Source organism: Equus quagga, chromosome 17, assembly GCF_021613505.1.
Source record: "Equus quagga isolate Etosha38 chromosome 17, UCLA_HA_Equagga_1.0, whole genome shotgun sequence".
Lineage (NCBI taxonomy): Eukaryota > Metazoa > Chordata > Mammalia > Perissodactyla > Equidae > Equus > Equus quagga.
The window spans coordinates 45,124,992-45,142,989 of record NC_060283.1 but is presented as its reverse complement, the minus strand read 5'-3'; the positions used below and the strand labels follow the sequence as shown (position 1 = coordinate 45,142,989).

The following is a 17,998-nucleotide window of genomic DNA, read 5'->3' as shown; positions in this document are numbered from 1 at the left end:
GTTTTTGTTGTTAAATAGGAGAAACACTTCATGAATAAAACCTGACTTTGTTTTACCTTCTCGTTTTATTCTCACAAATATCCCAAAGGATCATTGGGTAAGGTGCTACTACTCCATCAGAGAGATGAATGAATCTATTTGGAAATTAATTTCCTTGCGGTCACATGATTTAGGAACAGAGCTAGAAATAGAATCTCCTAACTAGGGTGGAAAAAAAACATGTGTGTATGTGTATGTGTGTATCATCTGTAGTGTCTTTTTCTATAGATGCACAGATTATAGATTCTTTCCCCTGTGCAGGTACTTCCCGGAAAAAAGGTTGCTTCACTATTTAGTTGTGGATCTTGAGCTCAGTTCTCTTTAGAGGTTGGGAATTTCTGGATGACATAATTTACTTATTCTCTATATTTGACTTTATCTCTTCACTTCCTTCCAAACCAAACTTCTATTTAAAAAAAAAATTGGGTCTGTCAGATTTACTTTAGTGGAGCAAAATTTCTAGACAGTCGTAACCATTTAATTTAATATATACCTGGAAATAATGAGTTAAAATAATTAACTCTATATTCCTTTTAATTAATGTATAAATTTAATTTAAATCTCTAAACATTTGCATGCTACTTCTTGTGCTTAAAGATGCATACCAGATGCCATGGAGATAAAAGAATGTACAAAATCTGATTCTTAGCCTCAAAAATTCTAAAATCTCATGTTGATACATATACTATAATAGATAGAAGATGAGGCAGAAAGTAACAAATAATACAAAAGCAATTCAAGCTGGAGAAGAGAGAGTGTATTGATAAAAGGTTCAAGGAGGAAGTGGCATTCAATTTAGGCCCTGATGCACTTGAGATAGCTTTTCTTAAAAATGGAGATGTGGTTTGAAGAGGAAAGAACCCCAGTGGGACAGAATTATGTGAGTGGGTGATATTATGACGAGACTGGAGAGGAGGTTGGACCAGATCATGCAAAGCCTCAATTGTCTTACAGAGGAACTGGACTCTTAAATTTTGGTAATCTTGAAGACCCTAAAGAAGGGGAATGAGGTAATCCTATTTCGTTAGTACTATTTTTTCAGGTTAATGATTAGTGTAGGGGGAAATTGAGAAACAGAATTCAATTAAGAATATCATTTAGTAGCAAAGGCCAAAAGTTAATAAAAGCCTTGTAGATGGTTTGGAAAATAGGAGACAGATGTGAGATCCAGGGAGAAGAGGAAGGATTTATTGACCAGTTGAATGCGTGTACAGAGGAAGAACACAGGTGTCAAATTACTTGAAAGTTTTTAGTCTCTGTGACTTAGAGAATGATGATGCTTTTGAAAACAGAGTTTCAATAGAGAGAAAAGAGAGATGGTGCTGAGTTTGTTTTGGAACATACTGACCTTGAGTTTCAAAGGAATATCCATTTGGAAATATCCAGCATTTTGGGGGAGGGCAAATATATGTTTCAGGAGGCAGGAAACAGTGGAATATCAGATTTTGACATCATATAAATAGGATAGAGCACTGAAGTCTTAAAAATTGATATTTCCCAAGGATAAGCACAGAGAAAGGAGAATAATGGAAACAGAATTGTGGCCTTTAGTGAAGCATGAGGGGCAAAAAGAGAAGTCAGTGAAGACACCAAGTAGGAGCAATCAGAGACATGAAAATAGGAGAGGACAATATCAGGAAGCCAAGGAAAAAAGAACATTCCAGAAAGAAGTTGTAGTCTAGAAGACAGAAAGCAGCTCTGAAGAGGTCAGTAAGAAGCTAGATGGAGAAAAAAGAAAATCACCTAGATCAAGCAATTAGCAAGGAAAATGTGACGTTTAAGAAAAGCATTTCAGTAGCCTCTTTGGTGGTAGAAGTCAGAGTACACCAGATACAGAGAGCATGTGGTTTGTGGAACAGCACAAGGAGGCAAGACTTTTGAGAATTTGATGATTTGTTTAAAGGTGCATCCCCAGCAGCTAATAATGTTTGTAGCACAAAAGAGATGCTCAGTAAATCTTTGTGAATTAAGGATGAATGGATGATTTAATAAATGAATGAAGGAGAAGGAAGGAAGGATGGGTGAAATGGAAGGAGGAAGGAAGAGAGGGAGAGTGTAAGGAAGGAAGAGAAAATGAGATTGATGGGGCAGGAGCTCACAACTGTTTGAGGGAAAAAGTGTTTCTAAAGAAAGGGGACCCTAGAACGTTTAGAATGTTTTTAATTGCTGAGGAGAATAAGCCAATGGAGAATAAAGAAGAATTAATGTATGTAGAAAAATCCTGGTGACAGAGACTGAGTCAGAAGAACAGAGAAAGATTATAGTTAATGATGTAAAGAAATTCAGAGACGGAGAGGAGAAAGACACAGGGACCTCTCAATGAAGGGTGACAATCTTCTCAGTGAAATAGAGCTTATGATGCTCTGCTGAGGGCCTGAGCTTGGATTTACCAAAACTGATGTGTCTCATAACTTTGAAACACTCATTATGAAGTATGTGCCTTTTGTAACTATATTATCATCTTAAATTATAAGGAGAGTAACCTTAAGGCACATTCAGATAATTTAGAAATATTACTTAGAAAGACATTGGATGAATTTGGGTTTTATATGGAAGATGAAACAACTATGTATTTTTATTCATTGATAGCTCATTTTCACAATGATTCTGTAAATGCGTGTCTAGGATTTCCTGATCTCTCCGAGATGTATTTTTCCCTTTCACCTCCATGGCTCTATTTAAACTGTAAAGTATTTCTGGGACATGAGCAGAATATTTTACGAGTGGCATTTCATTGTGCTCAAATACTCTACATCTATAGGAACTTTTTATGAAGTTTTCGAGATCTCCTTTTTTCCAAGAAACTTAGAGCATCATTCCACTAAATTTTAAGACGCTATTATCAAGAGAAGAACATATTACAAATGTTTGGGAAGGGTGAATGCCTTACATGTAAGACAGAGCTAACATTAAAGCTTTTTTATTCCACTCCTTTGACTTTGCTGAGCAAACTGTATCATCTCTCTTCTAGAAGGTAAATGAATAGGTGGTTATGTACTTGGGACGTTTACAGATTCAAGGAAAACTCATTTTTCTGGCTGTAAAATTCATGCCAGAAATAACTTGGGGCTATACCATTCCCTTTCTGCCAATATTATAGATAATACAGACTCTGCAAAATGGGGTGCATATTTTGCTAGTTTTGCACACAAAACAATATAGGAAGCTTTCACCAGTGGTGTCAGTATGTAAGGCACTGTCATAGATGATGGTCTGGGCTGAGAAAGTCCCTAGGTACCCAACTACTGATATGTAACTTCTCAGAAGAGAAAATATACTGAACTGGTACTGAAGAGCTTGCCAACTGCTACTTTCTTGAATTGTTTGGCTCTTTCCTATGTTCAAGGCATTGCTTTGTATGTTATCACCACCAGGAAAACGTACTCTCCTTCCAGGGTCCATTTCCAAAGTGCTTCAAGAATATAACTGTTCAAATAATTTTCTGTGATCTTTTATATTATTTTTTTGACAGTCCACAATTCTGGAAGGAAAATTTGACTTCCCTTTAGGTCAATGGCTATCTCTAAAATAACTCCCTTTAAATCAATTATCTTTGAGTCTTTGGTGGTTCTTATTTTGCAGGGAGGAATGAAATCCACATTTTTTGAGGCTTATTGAGCCTATACTATGTGCCAGGCTCTTCGCTAGTTGATTTATTTAGAATGGAAGATCTAATGCAATTGGGACTGATTAAACAAAATGTAGAAAAATTGGAGAAATATTAAAAAGAGAAATATATAAGCACATAAAAAAGTCTTTTAAAATTTAAAGTTGTAAGTATACATTGTTTGCCCGATTTTGAAATACAGTCTTTTATTTGTGTGTTTTTCCCTAATTGGAATTCCATACAATATTTATGCATAAAACATGCTCTTTCATTTTCACTTTTTAATTTAGTTTCAGTTTCTTTAAAGTGGAGTCAGAATATAAAGAGATTTGGCAAAACAAACAAACAAACATAGTTCAGAGTCCTTCTAGATTCAACAGATTTACCCTAATCTCACCAAATCCAACTAGACCTTTTCTTTTCAGTAAACCTCCTTTTGTTGAATATCTTCAAAGCAATCAATGTAGTGTTTCAATAGACTTTTCAGAGAAATTCTCATTGATTTTTCACACTCGTATTTCTTTGCTGCATGTAATATTTAATTATATAATTACAGCAGCAAATGCAATTGACATAAGCAAATTTGGGAACAAACCTGACTGACTCTCACAAACATACAATGACAATTCAGTCTCCAGAGCAGAAACGTGTGGGCATGCCAGAGAGTAACCTATTGGCCATGGTTATTCAGAATACCACGACTGCTAATTAAGATGTTTTACAAAGTTAAAGGGGAATTAGATCTAACCCAGGGATCGTTAGATAAAAATGAGTTTAGAGGCTTCTATGGTGTTATCTCAGGCATCCAAATTATCTACAAACAATATGACAGGTAGCTATTAGTAGCCTCTATTTTGTTTCAACAGTGAAAATAATTATTGGATAATCGTACCTGAGTCTCATAGTGTTATTGCAGCTTTTCTTTCCAACGATAGTTTGAGAATGCCTAAGTCAAAGGATAAAAGAGAAAGCTTCTGAAAACATCGAGCAATTTTTCACAGGTCATATCTTTCCTTCCCTTCTATTATCCCTGCCTACTTTCCATTTGCTGCAAATAATTCATGGCATGTCTCTCGAGGGGCTCACAAACCAGTAGAGGAGATCAACTCACAGATGACAACTGTAGAGTGCCACATAGGAGATGCTTTGATATGGAGAAGCACAGAGCCCCAAACAGCCCAGAGGAGGGGCATTGAGTTCAGCCTTGAGAAAGCCTGGCTAATAACAGGAGACTTCCTCATAGAAACCACATCTGAATGAGGTCCTAAAACACGATTTAGCTAAAAGAAGAAGTTCAGGAAGAGAGAGCAGTGTGACTATTGGCTGAGGTCATGATTTAACCATCTGGGTCCTCAAGACTCATTGCCACACTTGGCATGTGGTCCGTCTTGAACTTTTATCTTTAAATCAACAATCTGGAACAAAGTTAAGGTGGAAACATGTTACATCAGAGGAATCTTAAGGTCAAGGAGGGAAAATGTTGCAGCTGAGATCTGGTGTAGGATCCAATCTTAAAAGACCTTGAGTGTCACATAAAAGTTTGGATTTTTAGTCTGAAGAAATGGAAAAGCTATCAAGGGGTTTTAATTTAGAGAGTGACATGGCAAATCTGCATTTACAAGGATAAATCTGGCAGCACTGTGGGACAAGATCGGCTCAGAGGCAATTGCATTAATTTGGCCAAGAAATGATGAGCCTAAACCAAAGCAGGCCAGTGGAGATGGAGTGGAGGGGATTAAGCTGATCCTGCATCCAGATTACTAACTCTTGTAAAAAAAGACAAGAATTAGCAGTGTGTAAGTATTCACAGATTTTTTCCTTTCTCCTTCATCATAAATTAAGAAAATGGTAACCAAAGGAAAGGAGAAATAGAGCAAAATGTCATTAAATAACACTGTCATCCATCCTGGTGCTTAAGAAAGTTGAGAATTATTTTTGAACTATTCCCAGTCATACATTTCTCCACTCATTTATTTAATAAATACTTACTGGGTGTTCTTTTTGAGCCAGGTGTCATCTGGTCATTGGAAAGGCAAGACATAAAGGTCTGATCAAGTTCTGTTCAAATACCTCTATAATTTCTCAGTTTCTCTAGATCCCAACAGTCAGCACAGAAATTCTCTTCTCCCCACTTCTCTCCCTTATCTGATGAAGTCTTACTCATGCTCCACATCAGCTGAAAAGCCACTTCCTCACATGGGACTTCCCAGACCGTCAGCCTTGGTCAGGGCCCTAGGACTTGATCTTCCATTACACCTACCTGGTACTTCCTCTAAGACAACCTCTGACCACGTGGTGCTGAAATCATGCTGGTTCAATAGTCTGTGATTCTCTGAGGACACTGCCCACTCTGCTTTGGTTACCGCCCGACAAAGAGCAGGCACTGGGATATTTGGTGAATAAACAGTGAGTAAATTAATTAAAGGCCTCTACACGGAGAGCCGTTGCTTCCTCCATAAAAATTATACCTTTAGGAAGCCAAGCGAATTATTGTACTCTAAACTGGCGTTATTTTAGCCCCTTCTAATCCGGCAGTTCAAGGCCATTATATGTTAACATTCTGTATTTCTAGCTTCTACTTCTAGGTTGAAAAGATGAGCCACATATGGTTAGTTAAACTCATTTGTAAAAACTTGGCATGTTCTCAAACCATATTCAAAGCTTATGTCAGTTTTCAAGACACAAATAAAATATATTTTCCAGAACCTCCCCTTCTTTTGTTGAATTTTTGGAAAAGATCTCCCACGATATGAACTTCTGTAAACTATACTCTAACTTGAATCTGAATATCATGATTTGATTTGAATTTTCCATATACCCTCTCTTGTTCAAGCCATGACACTTCAAGGAGTAGAGAAGTCTTATTTAGGTATAGAAATAAGGAATGTTTTAATTTTAGATTCCAAAGTACCATAGATAATAACATATGTTAATCTTAAAAGCGCTTGTCATGTTTCAAGTAAAAATAAGTATCTTAAAGATGTTCCATAGAATTTGTTCTGGCTTTAATAAGCCTTATATTTCAGTCCTGCCTCTTTAGAAACTCAGAACTAAATTAAAGGAAATTTGATAAAGGTTAAAAATAATCTTGCTACTCCTGGCTCTAACCTCTTCACTTTATTATGACTAAGCATCAAATTAATGACAGCAATATCAACCTCAAACTTGGCAACAAGCACTTTGTGACAAATAATGCCATAGTTGTTTTTCAAGCATAACTCTGTAGCCGTTATTATCCTAAGCTCTAACTTTCATACTAGTCTTGAATTATCATGCAGTTTGACAGAAACAACCATAAAATCCATTCAATAGATTTGCCCAACTCTATAATTGCCCAACTAATAATCATAGCAGAATGAATAAATTACTTATTTTTGTTCCTTTTCTTTTACTTTCAAGCAGGATCATTTTTTTCTTTTTGTTTTTGAGGAAGATCAGCCCTGAGCTAACATCTGCTGCCAATCCTCCTCTTTTTGCTGAGGAAGATTGGCCCTGAGCTGACATCTGTGCCCATCTTCCTCTATTTTATGTGGGACACCTGCCACAGCACAGCTTGACAAATGGTGTGTAGGTTCACACCTGGGATCCGAACCAGTGAACTGGGCTGCCGAAGTAGAAGGTGCGAATTTAACTGCTGCGCCACCGGGCTGGCCCTGGATGTTTTTTTTCCTAATTTGGATTTGGAAGTATATTGCCTGACAATTACTGTCAAAGTTCTTTTACAAAAGTAAGCAAAATGCATTTATATCATTAGAGTATGTTTTCCTTTATGGTGCTGTCAGGTGGAAACTTGTTATTAAAATGCCTATTTTACAGCTGGGAACAGAAAGATAAATATTGGTACAGAGTTACATGGCAAACCAGGAAGGTAGGGAAGATAAATTAATATTCTTCTAGCCTTTACTTGCACTGGCCACTTTGCTAAGCGCTTTTGAAATTTTTTATCTTGATTTCTTACAACCACCCTGGAAAGTATTTCCCCTGTTATAAAGATAAGGGTAATCAAGTCTCAGAAAGGATGTGTGTCCTACCAAAAATGAGAAAGCTAGTCAATAGTCGATTACATACCCCACGTTCTTTCTAAGATACCAAATTTTTGGGCAGAGTTGAAATACCCTAGCAAGGAAAAATAACATACTTGATGCTTAAGAATATCAAGTTTAAGTATAACATCTGCAGCAAATGGAAACTGGGTCCTCTCTCTTTGGGAAAGTTTTTTTTCTGTTTTATTTTGTTTTTCTGTAAATAGTTCCCCAGAGCAGTTAATAAAAAGGTATGTAAAGATCTCATTTTTTACACTTGACTTTAATATCCAAGAAGCATCAATAAACAGCCAGACACAGGAAATTGATGTCTGAAAGAAATCTAGGAGAGTTAAAATATTAGGAGCACAAAAATAGAAAAGAGATATCAGTGAGGATATGAAGTGGTGAAAACGAATGTTTGAGCCTAAGGCAAGAAAGCCACAAATTGTGGCTTTGAATGAGCAAGTGGGGCTCAGGGAAGACATTAAGGGTAATGGTGAGTGAACAATTTGGAAGAAAATATGAGCACAGTTTAATTTTACTGGAGCCAAGTTTCCACATCAAAGTATACCGCATGATTGAAAAAATATATATAGGACAAATGTATAAGGCAGTTAGTTATTTCCATTTATAGCGCTAAATAGGAAGGATATTTTCAAACAATATATAAGTATGACGTGGTCATTTCCTGCTCTGTATCATTCCTGGTCCTTTCCTGACCTCAATTACATTTTCTGACATAAGCTAGCCAAAAGCATTTATTTAGTAACTGCTGCATTATACTGATTTATTTAGGACTTTTTCCAATGTGTCAGAAAACCCAACTATAATTGGCTTCAACAAGATGGAATTAGTAGCCTACACAACTGAAAGGTCCTAGGATTGACGTAGGTGCAAACATAACTAAATCTAGGCCTTCCACAATGTCCCAGACCTGGTCCTGCTAACCTCCCTTCATGTGGCAGGAAGGATGAGACGGGTCTGGGCTTCCACACAATACCCAGGGTTTACTCTGATTAGACTGACTTGAGGCGTTTGCCAGTTTCTACGGTCATGGCGGCCACAGGGATCTAGTGGTTGACTGGCCAGGTCTGAGTAATGAGCTGGACGGAGAGGAAGAAGACTGATCTCCACCCAGGAATTTCCATTGATAGGAGTAGGGAGAATGAATCCCTGGGAAGACAAATGACAAACGTCCACAAAAATTCTCTAACTAAGCCCTTGTCTGGCTGTCTCCAAAGTAGACTGACTTCCTTTCTTCATTTTTCCTTCATAAAACAAATGTGTTGGAACATTCACAAAGTGCTAGTGACTATCGTAGTGAACAAGAAGACAGGCTACCTGTCCTCATGAAGCTCAAGGTGAGTGGATGTGAACATCCACTTTATGAATGGATGATGGGCCTTTATGAATTGTATGTTGAGTTCCATCTGCCAAAAATTGCGGCAGATATAATTCATTACACTTCTCTCTTAAAAGTCTGACTTTGGGTTGAGGCATAATACCTGTCAAAAAAGGAAAAGAGGTAACACGCTAATCTCTTGGCTCTTTCTATGTCCAATTTTTCACGGGCATTGATTGCTTTACCTGGAATGATACCTAGAAGAGGCCAATACTGAAGGAGAAAAAGTGCAAGTCCTGGAGCAGGAGCCCTCTGGTGGGGTGGGGTGGAGGGAATTCACTGGGCAGCACAGGGTTGGCATTTGGCCTTATGTATCTGAAGAGAAGGCAAGACAGAGGCAGTGTCAAATATAAGCTTTTTAAGTTATAATTTTAATGAATAAAGTCTAAATATTGATTTCCTCCTACTCATTCATAGTAAAATGCCTAACGTGAAAGAGCTGAATAGTTGGCAGATGACAGTGGTCAACTTGCCCACAGGTACATTTTATTATCTCTTTTATAGCTGTAGCCTCCATGTCCCTTTCAGATTTTCCCCATTTACTTTATGGCTGAATGCGCCCTTTTCCCAATGCCAGATAAGTACATCTTCTTGAAAAATCAATAGAAAACATTCCCGGTGGTTCAGAAGTTTGCAAAGGTAGAAATATACTGGATTATGTATCAGTGTCAAGGAGGGATTTTTGAGTTCAGATTCACAGAATTGTTCCAGAAAAAATATCCAAGCAAGCACACTCCTAGGTAACTTAAAAGTTTGTATCCCAACTTCCTAGATATGCTGGAAAGAGGATGTATATATGGAATGGGATTCTGGTTTTTCCTACTGGTTCCCAAGGAAGACTCTGCTATGAAATATTGGCATGTTTGTTTCAAAAGTACACACAGAAGCTACAACGCTGTCACTTTTAGAGATGACACTTCACCTTGGTAGCTCCCCCTTCTCACGGGTTGTGTTTTCATTTCTGAAAGAAAGCAGCTCTCAGAAGGAGACACACAACATTAACGCTGATGGATTTTAAAGAAGACAGCAAGACAAGTAACAATTTCTGTCGAATACCATTGTCAAAGTAGTTTTGACGTTCTCGTGTTGCATCTTTCTTTATCAGTCCTGATCAACAGGTGCTCTGAAAAACTGAAGCAAGTGTTGGAGAAAGTGAACAGCATGGGGACTCTAGTTGCCTAGATTATCTTGATATTTTGAGTTAAATGCAGGATTTTGTTTTCGCTTTGTGTGCAGTTTTTTGAGGGTACGTGGTACCACATACCATCTTTTAAAGACACGGCCCTACAAGGCAAACAAAATGCAAGAGGACAGGACTGAAAGTAGAAATTTTAAAGCTAAAATTATTGACCACATATTATATATCCAACTCTGTGCTAAGTGCTTCATATGTAACATTTCAGGTAAACTTGATAACAATTCCATGAGGCCAGTACTAATATTTAACAGATACAGAAATGGTCTTAGGGATGGGTAAAGTACAGCTGCTAAATGATGGAGCTGCGGATAGAGCCTACAACTCAATGATTCCAGAGCACAAATGTTCAGGCCTGTGCATTAGCCACCAATTTGCTTCAGGGAGAAGTTTGCGAATAGTTTAGCAATTACTTCTGGGGGAAACAACTTCCTGGATTTGAGCAATACGTTACTTTTTGTGTTTTATAATAGAAAAACTAACTAACAGTTAACTAGATCTTGCAACACTGCCTTCATTGTGTGAGGAAAAAAAGCACACTTGTTTAAATTCAGGATTATGAAACTTATTTTTATTTTTATAACATAAGATGTGTCAGGCTTAATCTATCTTGAGTGTTAGAGTCTTATTGCAAAAAGACTCTTTCTTCGGCCCACATAACTTTCCCTTCAAGATGTGTTGTTCCTATAGTGGAGTTGGTTCGACCTCCCTAACCACTATTTAAATGCTCAGTCTGAGGCAAGAGAATGCCCTATTTTCACAGGCATTTCTTATTTCGGGGGTCTCACGTTTGTTTTTAGGCTTTCTCTTCCCTCTTCTTTGGTTTCTGAATGTCTGTCATTGGTTGTATGATTGTTCCTAAGTATGTCAGTTCATGCCTTCCAGAAAGTAGACACCAAGCTAGATGGGGTTAAAAGCATGAGAGATTTATTGAGGAGGATGCCTAGGAGGGGGCGGGAACAGAGATAGGCAGGTCAAGCCTCAGGCCACAATGCAGCGTGACACCTGTGAAAGGAGAGGGGCAAGGAAAACATTGGCTAGAAAGAGCCTCAGACCACGGTGAAGCTACGGCAAGTCTTGGACAGCCAAACAGGGGAACTCAGACACCAAAACTGCCAATAAAGGATTACTACACTGGGCAGAAATAGCTAGGTCCCATACCTCATCATGCACAGCCTTTGGCTAGGAGCTTTCCAGGGACAGAGTGGCCTTGACTAAAATGCTGCACCAGAATTTTTGCTTTTTGGTGAGGAAGTTTGGCTCTGAGCTGACACCTGTTGCCAATCTTCCTCTTTTTCTTATTTTTTTCTCCCCGAAGTCCCAGTCCATAGTTGTATATCTTAGTTGTAAGTCCGTCTAGTTCTTCTGTGTGGGACGCCACCACAGCGTGGCGTCTGCGCCCAGGATCTGAAGTGGTGAACCCCGGGCTGCCAAAGCAGAGCACGTGAACTTAAGCACTACACACCCAGGCTGGCCCCAGCTGCACCAGATTTGAAGACTCCAGCTGGTGGCTGTCAGCTAACTTCCGTCCTTAGAGAAGTTTCTCTCTCGAGGAAGATCTGAGCCACAAACCTTCAATGACTGCAGCACTCCACCCCTTTCACTCAGCAGATGCTCTTCTGCAGGTCTGGGGAAACAGCCCTTTCATAGCTCCCATGGGACTCGTCCTGAGGGGAACCTTTCAAGGAGGCAATTAGTGCGATAAACTATAGCTCTCCTCACTGCAGTTTACATGAGGGCTGCAACTGGTACTCATTATCCCCCTCCTCCAAAATTTACTCTAAATTCACCTCACTCTCACCCTCAGCTACCACCTCTGTTGGTCTCAGTGGCTTACTAGGTGATGAGACTAATCCCTCTCTCCTGAGAGACTGAAATCTAAGGCCAGGGTTGCTGCATGTGACCTTTCAAAGTAACAATTGTGTAAGAGAGTATCAAGAGGGGTTCCACACATTTTTCTCTCTGCCTGGTCAAGGAACAATAGCCCTGCCTCTTCCCGCTGATCAGTGTCAATGATCTCTCCCACAATGGAGACGCATCTTCTTGCCTGCTGGCCGCTATATAAAGGGAGTTCAAATTACCCAGGAGGCAGCTATTGCTCGTTGTTCAATGGGATCCTTGCTGTGTCTTCTAGAAAGAGTGTGCCTCCTTTGGTGACCAGGACCTCTAACTCTGTAGAGCCCAGAATTATGAGGACGGGAAGTACGAAATCCCCCAATGGTCATTGGTTGACAGCTAACTTCATTTCTCATGGCAAGTTCTCTCTTGAAGGCCTATCTCAGTGGCATACACCACAACTGCTTTATCAGTAATTGGTCCCCTACCTCTAAAAGGATTATGCATCCCCACATATTGCCATGTAACTTGCAGTGCTTCCTTGTTGGACGAGATTCTATCCCTACCCCCATGGACATCAAGTTTGTCCATAAGACTGGTTTTAGCTAGTGGAATGTGAGTGAAAGATTATATGCCACAGCTGAGCAGAAGCTTTAAGAGACACTGTGTGGTTCAGTGAGATTTTTCCTCTCTTTACCATGAGAATATATCCTTACAGGGGCTAGATCTGAGAATGAAGAAGACATGTTGAGCAGAGCCACAGCCAATGCACAGCCAACTCAATTAATACGAGCAAGAAATAAACCTTTGTTTTTGCAAATCACTAAGAATCTGAGATTGTTTGTTACTGCGAAATAACTTAATGAAATCTGACTGATGCAATATATATCTTTTTATCTGTGATATTTTGCCTGGTCTCTGGCTAGTCCCACTTGTCTCACTTTCTGATATTTGTGTCTTCCTGGCTGTTTTAGCTAACAGATATCTGCTAATTAATAGTTTTGACTATTGCTCTTAATGTTTCTGGGGTTTCTGGGTTGGCTACATTGGAAACATCTGGATATAGTTTTTGAAAACAAAAAACTCATCGGCTACACCTACAAAGATTCTGATTCAACAGATATGATTTAGTAGCTGTCCTTAGTATGGTCCAGGAGGCTTCATATTTTTAAAACTTCCTATGTTGCTATAGTAAATTCAGGAACTTATTGTATTTGTAATTCTTTAACCTTCAATTTGCTTTAGACTAATCGTCTTTACTGGTCTGTTGAACCTATATGTACCATAACCTTTATTGCTTACCCTTAGCCTTGCCTTGGAAAATGGCCTTTGTATCCAACTTATCTTAGTCCCATTTCTTCATCCTGCATTCACAGCCTGGTCAGATTAAACTGGTACCTGAGATCTGCTATTGTTTGAAGCATACATTGTGTTTCTCTTTGGAAGAAGTGTTAGTGTGTGTGTGTGTGTATACATGTACATAAATGAACAAAAGCACAGAGAGTTAGATGAAATTGTTTTATGCTAAAAAATGTAATTTTGAAATGAAGAAGCAGAGCTAATTATCTGCCTGGGAAAAGGTGCAGACCCTATTTAGGTCAAAAGTAACAGAGAAATTGCTGATACAATTATTCCTAGTAACTCTCTCATAAATGCCTGTGTGTATTAACACATGCATAAACCCCCCTCACATGGCTATGTTACTGGGAGTGAGATGACTGTCTCAGCAAATCCTTAAGTACCTTTGGTTCAATGATATGAAAACAGAAATAAGGAAAAGACATGAGTGTGCCAAATGACTGAAGCCGAAGTTGGATGAAATCAAATATCTTGTCTTCTACAAGAAAGATCAAGGCCACAATCAGCACAAATCAAAGATCAATTTTCCCATTCCACTATGCCCAGCCCCCACCTCCACCACACCTAGTCTGCCTTAAATTCTTAATGATTTTTCACAAATCATTCCATTTGAATAAACTCCTAGTTTATTTCTTGATTGATGTTCTTGAAGAAAGCACAGAAAATAAAATGCAAGAAAACACTGCACAGGCTTAGGCTGCTTGCCAGTATGGTGTGAAAACTTCCACTTTGCCATCTCTTTGATTCTATTCGTGCTTCTGGATATCCATTGTTCTGATTAGTGCACTGAGCTTCCAGTCACCTTTATTCTGTTTTCCAAAGATGATATATCTAGTGTCTGAATAGCAACTCAAAATATTCAGAAAAAGGTGAAGTAAATGTAAAAAAAAAAATTTTTCTTGGTAAGAAAGACTGGCCCTGAGCTAACATCTGTTGCCAATCTTCCTCTATTTTGTATATGGGATGTCGCCACACCATGGCTTAATGAGTGTTGTGTAGGTCCACACCTGAGATCCGAACCTGCGAACCCCGAGCCACCAAGCAGAGTGCACAAACCACTACACCACCTGGCTGGCCCCAATGTAAAAATATTTTTGATTGAGTGGCAAGTTTATCGGAATTGAATGCCAGAATCCAAGTCTCATATTCTTGTTGAATCCTTTCTGGTTCTATCCACAATGGTCAGATAATTGTCATAAATTTTCAACTGAAGAGAGAAAAAAAATCTCATTTCCCATTATTATTCCTACTAGGATGAAAAATTTATGACAAACATTAATAACAATGTGAAAGATGCAATTAAGAAAACTGCAAAACTTTACCTTGAATTCCATCATGTTATAAAGGGAAAGCCAACTTAAAATTAAAATTAAAAAAAGAAGCCAGAGTAAACTTGTGTCTGGAAAGGTATACTCAACAGGCTTCCAAAATTCATATGCTCAAAGATACATTTTACCATCCACGTTTAAGAAAATCAGTACAATGTTTCTTAATTTTTTTTTTTTTGAGCAAGACTAGCCCTGAGCTAACTGCTGCCAATCCTCCTCTTTTTGCTGAGGAAGACTGGCCCTGAGCTAACATCCATGCCCATCTTCCTCTACTTTATATGTGGGACGCCTACCACAGCATGGCTTGATGAGCGGTGCCATGTCCACACCTGGGATCCGAACCGGTGAACCCTGGGCGGCCGAAGAGGAACGTGCTCACTTAACCGCTGTGCCACCGGGCCGGCCCCACTCAAATATTTCTAACAGTGTTTCTTTTTGTTTCCTCTATTGATGAATGAACATAAATGAGGCAAACTCTACGAAAAACTCACTTTTAAAATTTTACCTTGACATTCACGCCCTTCTCTCCATAAAGGAACCACCATGACTTGATAGCTTAGAGAAAGGCCCAAGAGTCGTTTGCTGTATGCTTAGGTGACCTTCAAACCGAGACTCCTTATATTTTTAAATTTTTGTTCAAACTTTCTTATGTAAAACTTAAGAACCTTACAATTGAAAACTTTGCATACTCTGAATATTTATGAGGTATTCAGAACTATCCCAGGATCAGATGATATTTTGAATACACTTCTTTATTAGGTGTTACTATTTTATTCTACCAAGCTAGCTTATCAGTAGAACGAAGTCTCTGGTGTAACTGAAGGATTCTGGAAGACTAAGAGAGGTTGATAATTCCTTCACTGATTTAAAGAAGTATTTTTCCTTCCTGCCTGCCTTCCCGCCTTCCTTTCTTCCTGCCTCCCTTTCTCCCTTTCTCTCTCTCTGTGTCCCCCACCTTGTAATTGGTAACAGAACCCCCTTTTGTTGCTGTCATTGTGTGTTTTGTTTTCCCCACTTTATTAACCAGGTAGAAGTAGGGATGGTTTTGATGAGTGGAGAAGAGATTCAAGTGCTGTCCACTTGACCTCAGTCATGCGTCAAAAGACAGTCTATGATTCATTGTCATGGAATTCTTGTCTACTTTTTAAGCCACTGCCAAGACTTACTTCAAAGTAAGAAAAGTGATTGAAGATGAAATGTGCCATGCAGTATTTTTTTTTCTTTGGAATACTATTTTGAGAATATCTAGATAATACCAGAATATCTGGAAATAAGTGTTAGGATTTCTGATTATAATCAAGTTATGTTTGCTTTATTGGCATATTTAATGCCAAAGTATAGAATGCTTTCATGCTAATGGAAATGTTTCTTCACTTGTCTGAAATGAAAATTTGAACTGTCGCCTGTTATCAATGTGCTTGTATCCATGACCTTGCACACCTGCCTCCATTTCTCTTCACGGATTTCGGTTTGCTTTCTTTTACAGCATAGGTGGAGAGGTAGGACGGAGCCACGACGGCAGTTACGTGGGCAAACACTTCCGCATGGGATTCATGACCATGCCTGCTCCTCAGGACAGACTTCCCCATCCTTGCTCCAGTGGCTTTACTGTGAGGTCACAGTCCCTGCACTCGGTCGGGGGCACAGATGATGACAGCAGCTGTGGCTCCCGGAGACAGCCACCGCCCAAGCCCAAGCGGGACCCCAGCACCAAGCTGAGCACGTCCTCGGAGACAGTCAACAGCACAGCCGCCAGTAAGAGTGGGAAAGCCCCCGAGCGGACTGAAGGTAACACACACCATGCCCACGTCACTAGAAACAGATTTCAGACAGCACATTCTGGTCAGCTTGCTAATGAGTATTTGCCTTTCTCCTTGCATCGCATAATCCTGCCTCCATCTCCCGGAAGTCCCAGAAAATAATTGGTGGGGAGGGGATTATTTACTGAGGTGTTGTTGTGACACCCAGAAAAATGTATTTAATTTCTATCATCAGAAAGGGAAGGCAATATGTGAGTTTTCTTATCCTCTTTAAAGCTCAGAATCGGGAAATTATTTTGCCTAGAAATATATCTAAAACTTATATTTTCTTGATTTTATTAGTATTACTGTAATCTGACTCAGTGAGTCCATCTCTTGGTGAGTGCAGAGCTGAAAAGTACAACCAAGGCAGAAGTAGGTGAAGAAAAGGTTTACTGCTTGCACAAGCAACGGAGAACACTGGGGATAGCTCCCAATGCCGGTCTCCCCGAGCTCAATGCTGGTGGAGACTTTATACACAAGAGAGCAGAGGATAACAGGTTTATTTGTAACAACTGTGTAACTACTCTGTTCAATCAGAGCACGTGCATAGCAGGTAAGCATGCTATTACATACATTGCATGATCTGAAAATGGCTATTTGGACCCGGAGGAATAGAATTTAAGGTGCTAATAAATTTAGGTAACTTTAGGACACTTGGTGCTGGAACATTTTGCAGGGATCTTGCTGCAAATGTGTAAGCCTCTTTGTAAGAGAGCAACATCTGCAAAATGGGGACATCATTTTCTGCAAAACAGAACACATAGTTTCTTCTTGCTGAAAAACATTTGACAGGCCATGTTAGTTGTTGGTGAGGTCCTCAATTACCCTTTCTTTGCCTGGTTCCCTGGTCACATTACTTGAATAATTATGGAAGTATTATATGAGTATTAGGGAAACCTGGTAATGCAGGAAAATATGAAGAAGAAAAGAATGTGATCATCTTTAGAAATAATCTTTTTTTTTACATTTTCGTGTACTCCTTTCAGGGAATATGAATTTATATGTATGTGTGCATGTTTGTAGTATATAAATATATATTTGTGTGTATATATTTGTCTCCAATATTTATCTCTAATTTCTACCTATACCTATATTTTTCATCAGCTATCAAACAACACAAATCAAATATATCTCAGCCTCCTGGCTGGTCTATGAATAAATTAGGTCAAGTTACCCCCAGATCTCACCAGTTCTTTAGCCCTCACTTGAATAAGTAAGTTGCTTTCCTGAGTTTTTCTTGAGAGTCCTTTGGTGGGAGAGCAGTGTCAAGCGTGCTTTGATACAAGCCCATTCAGATTTTTGTATGTTAGTTGTGGAAAACACTTCAAGGTTCCCAGTGCTGCCAGTGGCCAGCTTGAGAGCACAGCTCTGCCAGTTCCCATAGTCTTTCTTCTATCCTTTCTGT

At 39.0% G+C, this 17,998-nt stretch overlaps 1 protein-coding gene across 1 annotated transcript in view; it reads left to right on the top strand.

Annotated features, from left to right (window-relative positions):
• Nucleotides 1–17,998, top strand: part of NYAP2 (neuronal tyrosine-phosphorylated phosphoinositide-3-kinase adaptor 2) — a 242,254-nt gene that overhangs the window by 81,968 nt on the left and 142,288 nt on the right. The window contains exon 2 of the mRNA XM_046642783.1: nucleotides 16,278–16,579. Coding sequence (XP_046498739.1) covers nucleotides 16,278–16,579 — 302 coding nt within the window. The remainder of the gene's footprint in view (nucleotides 1–16,277; nucleotides 16,580–17,998) is intronic.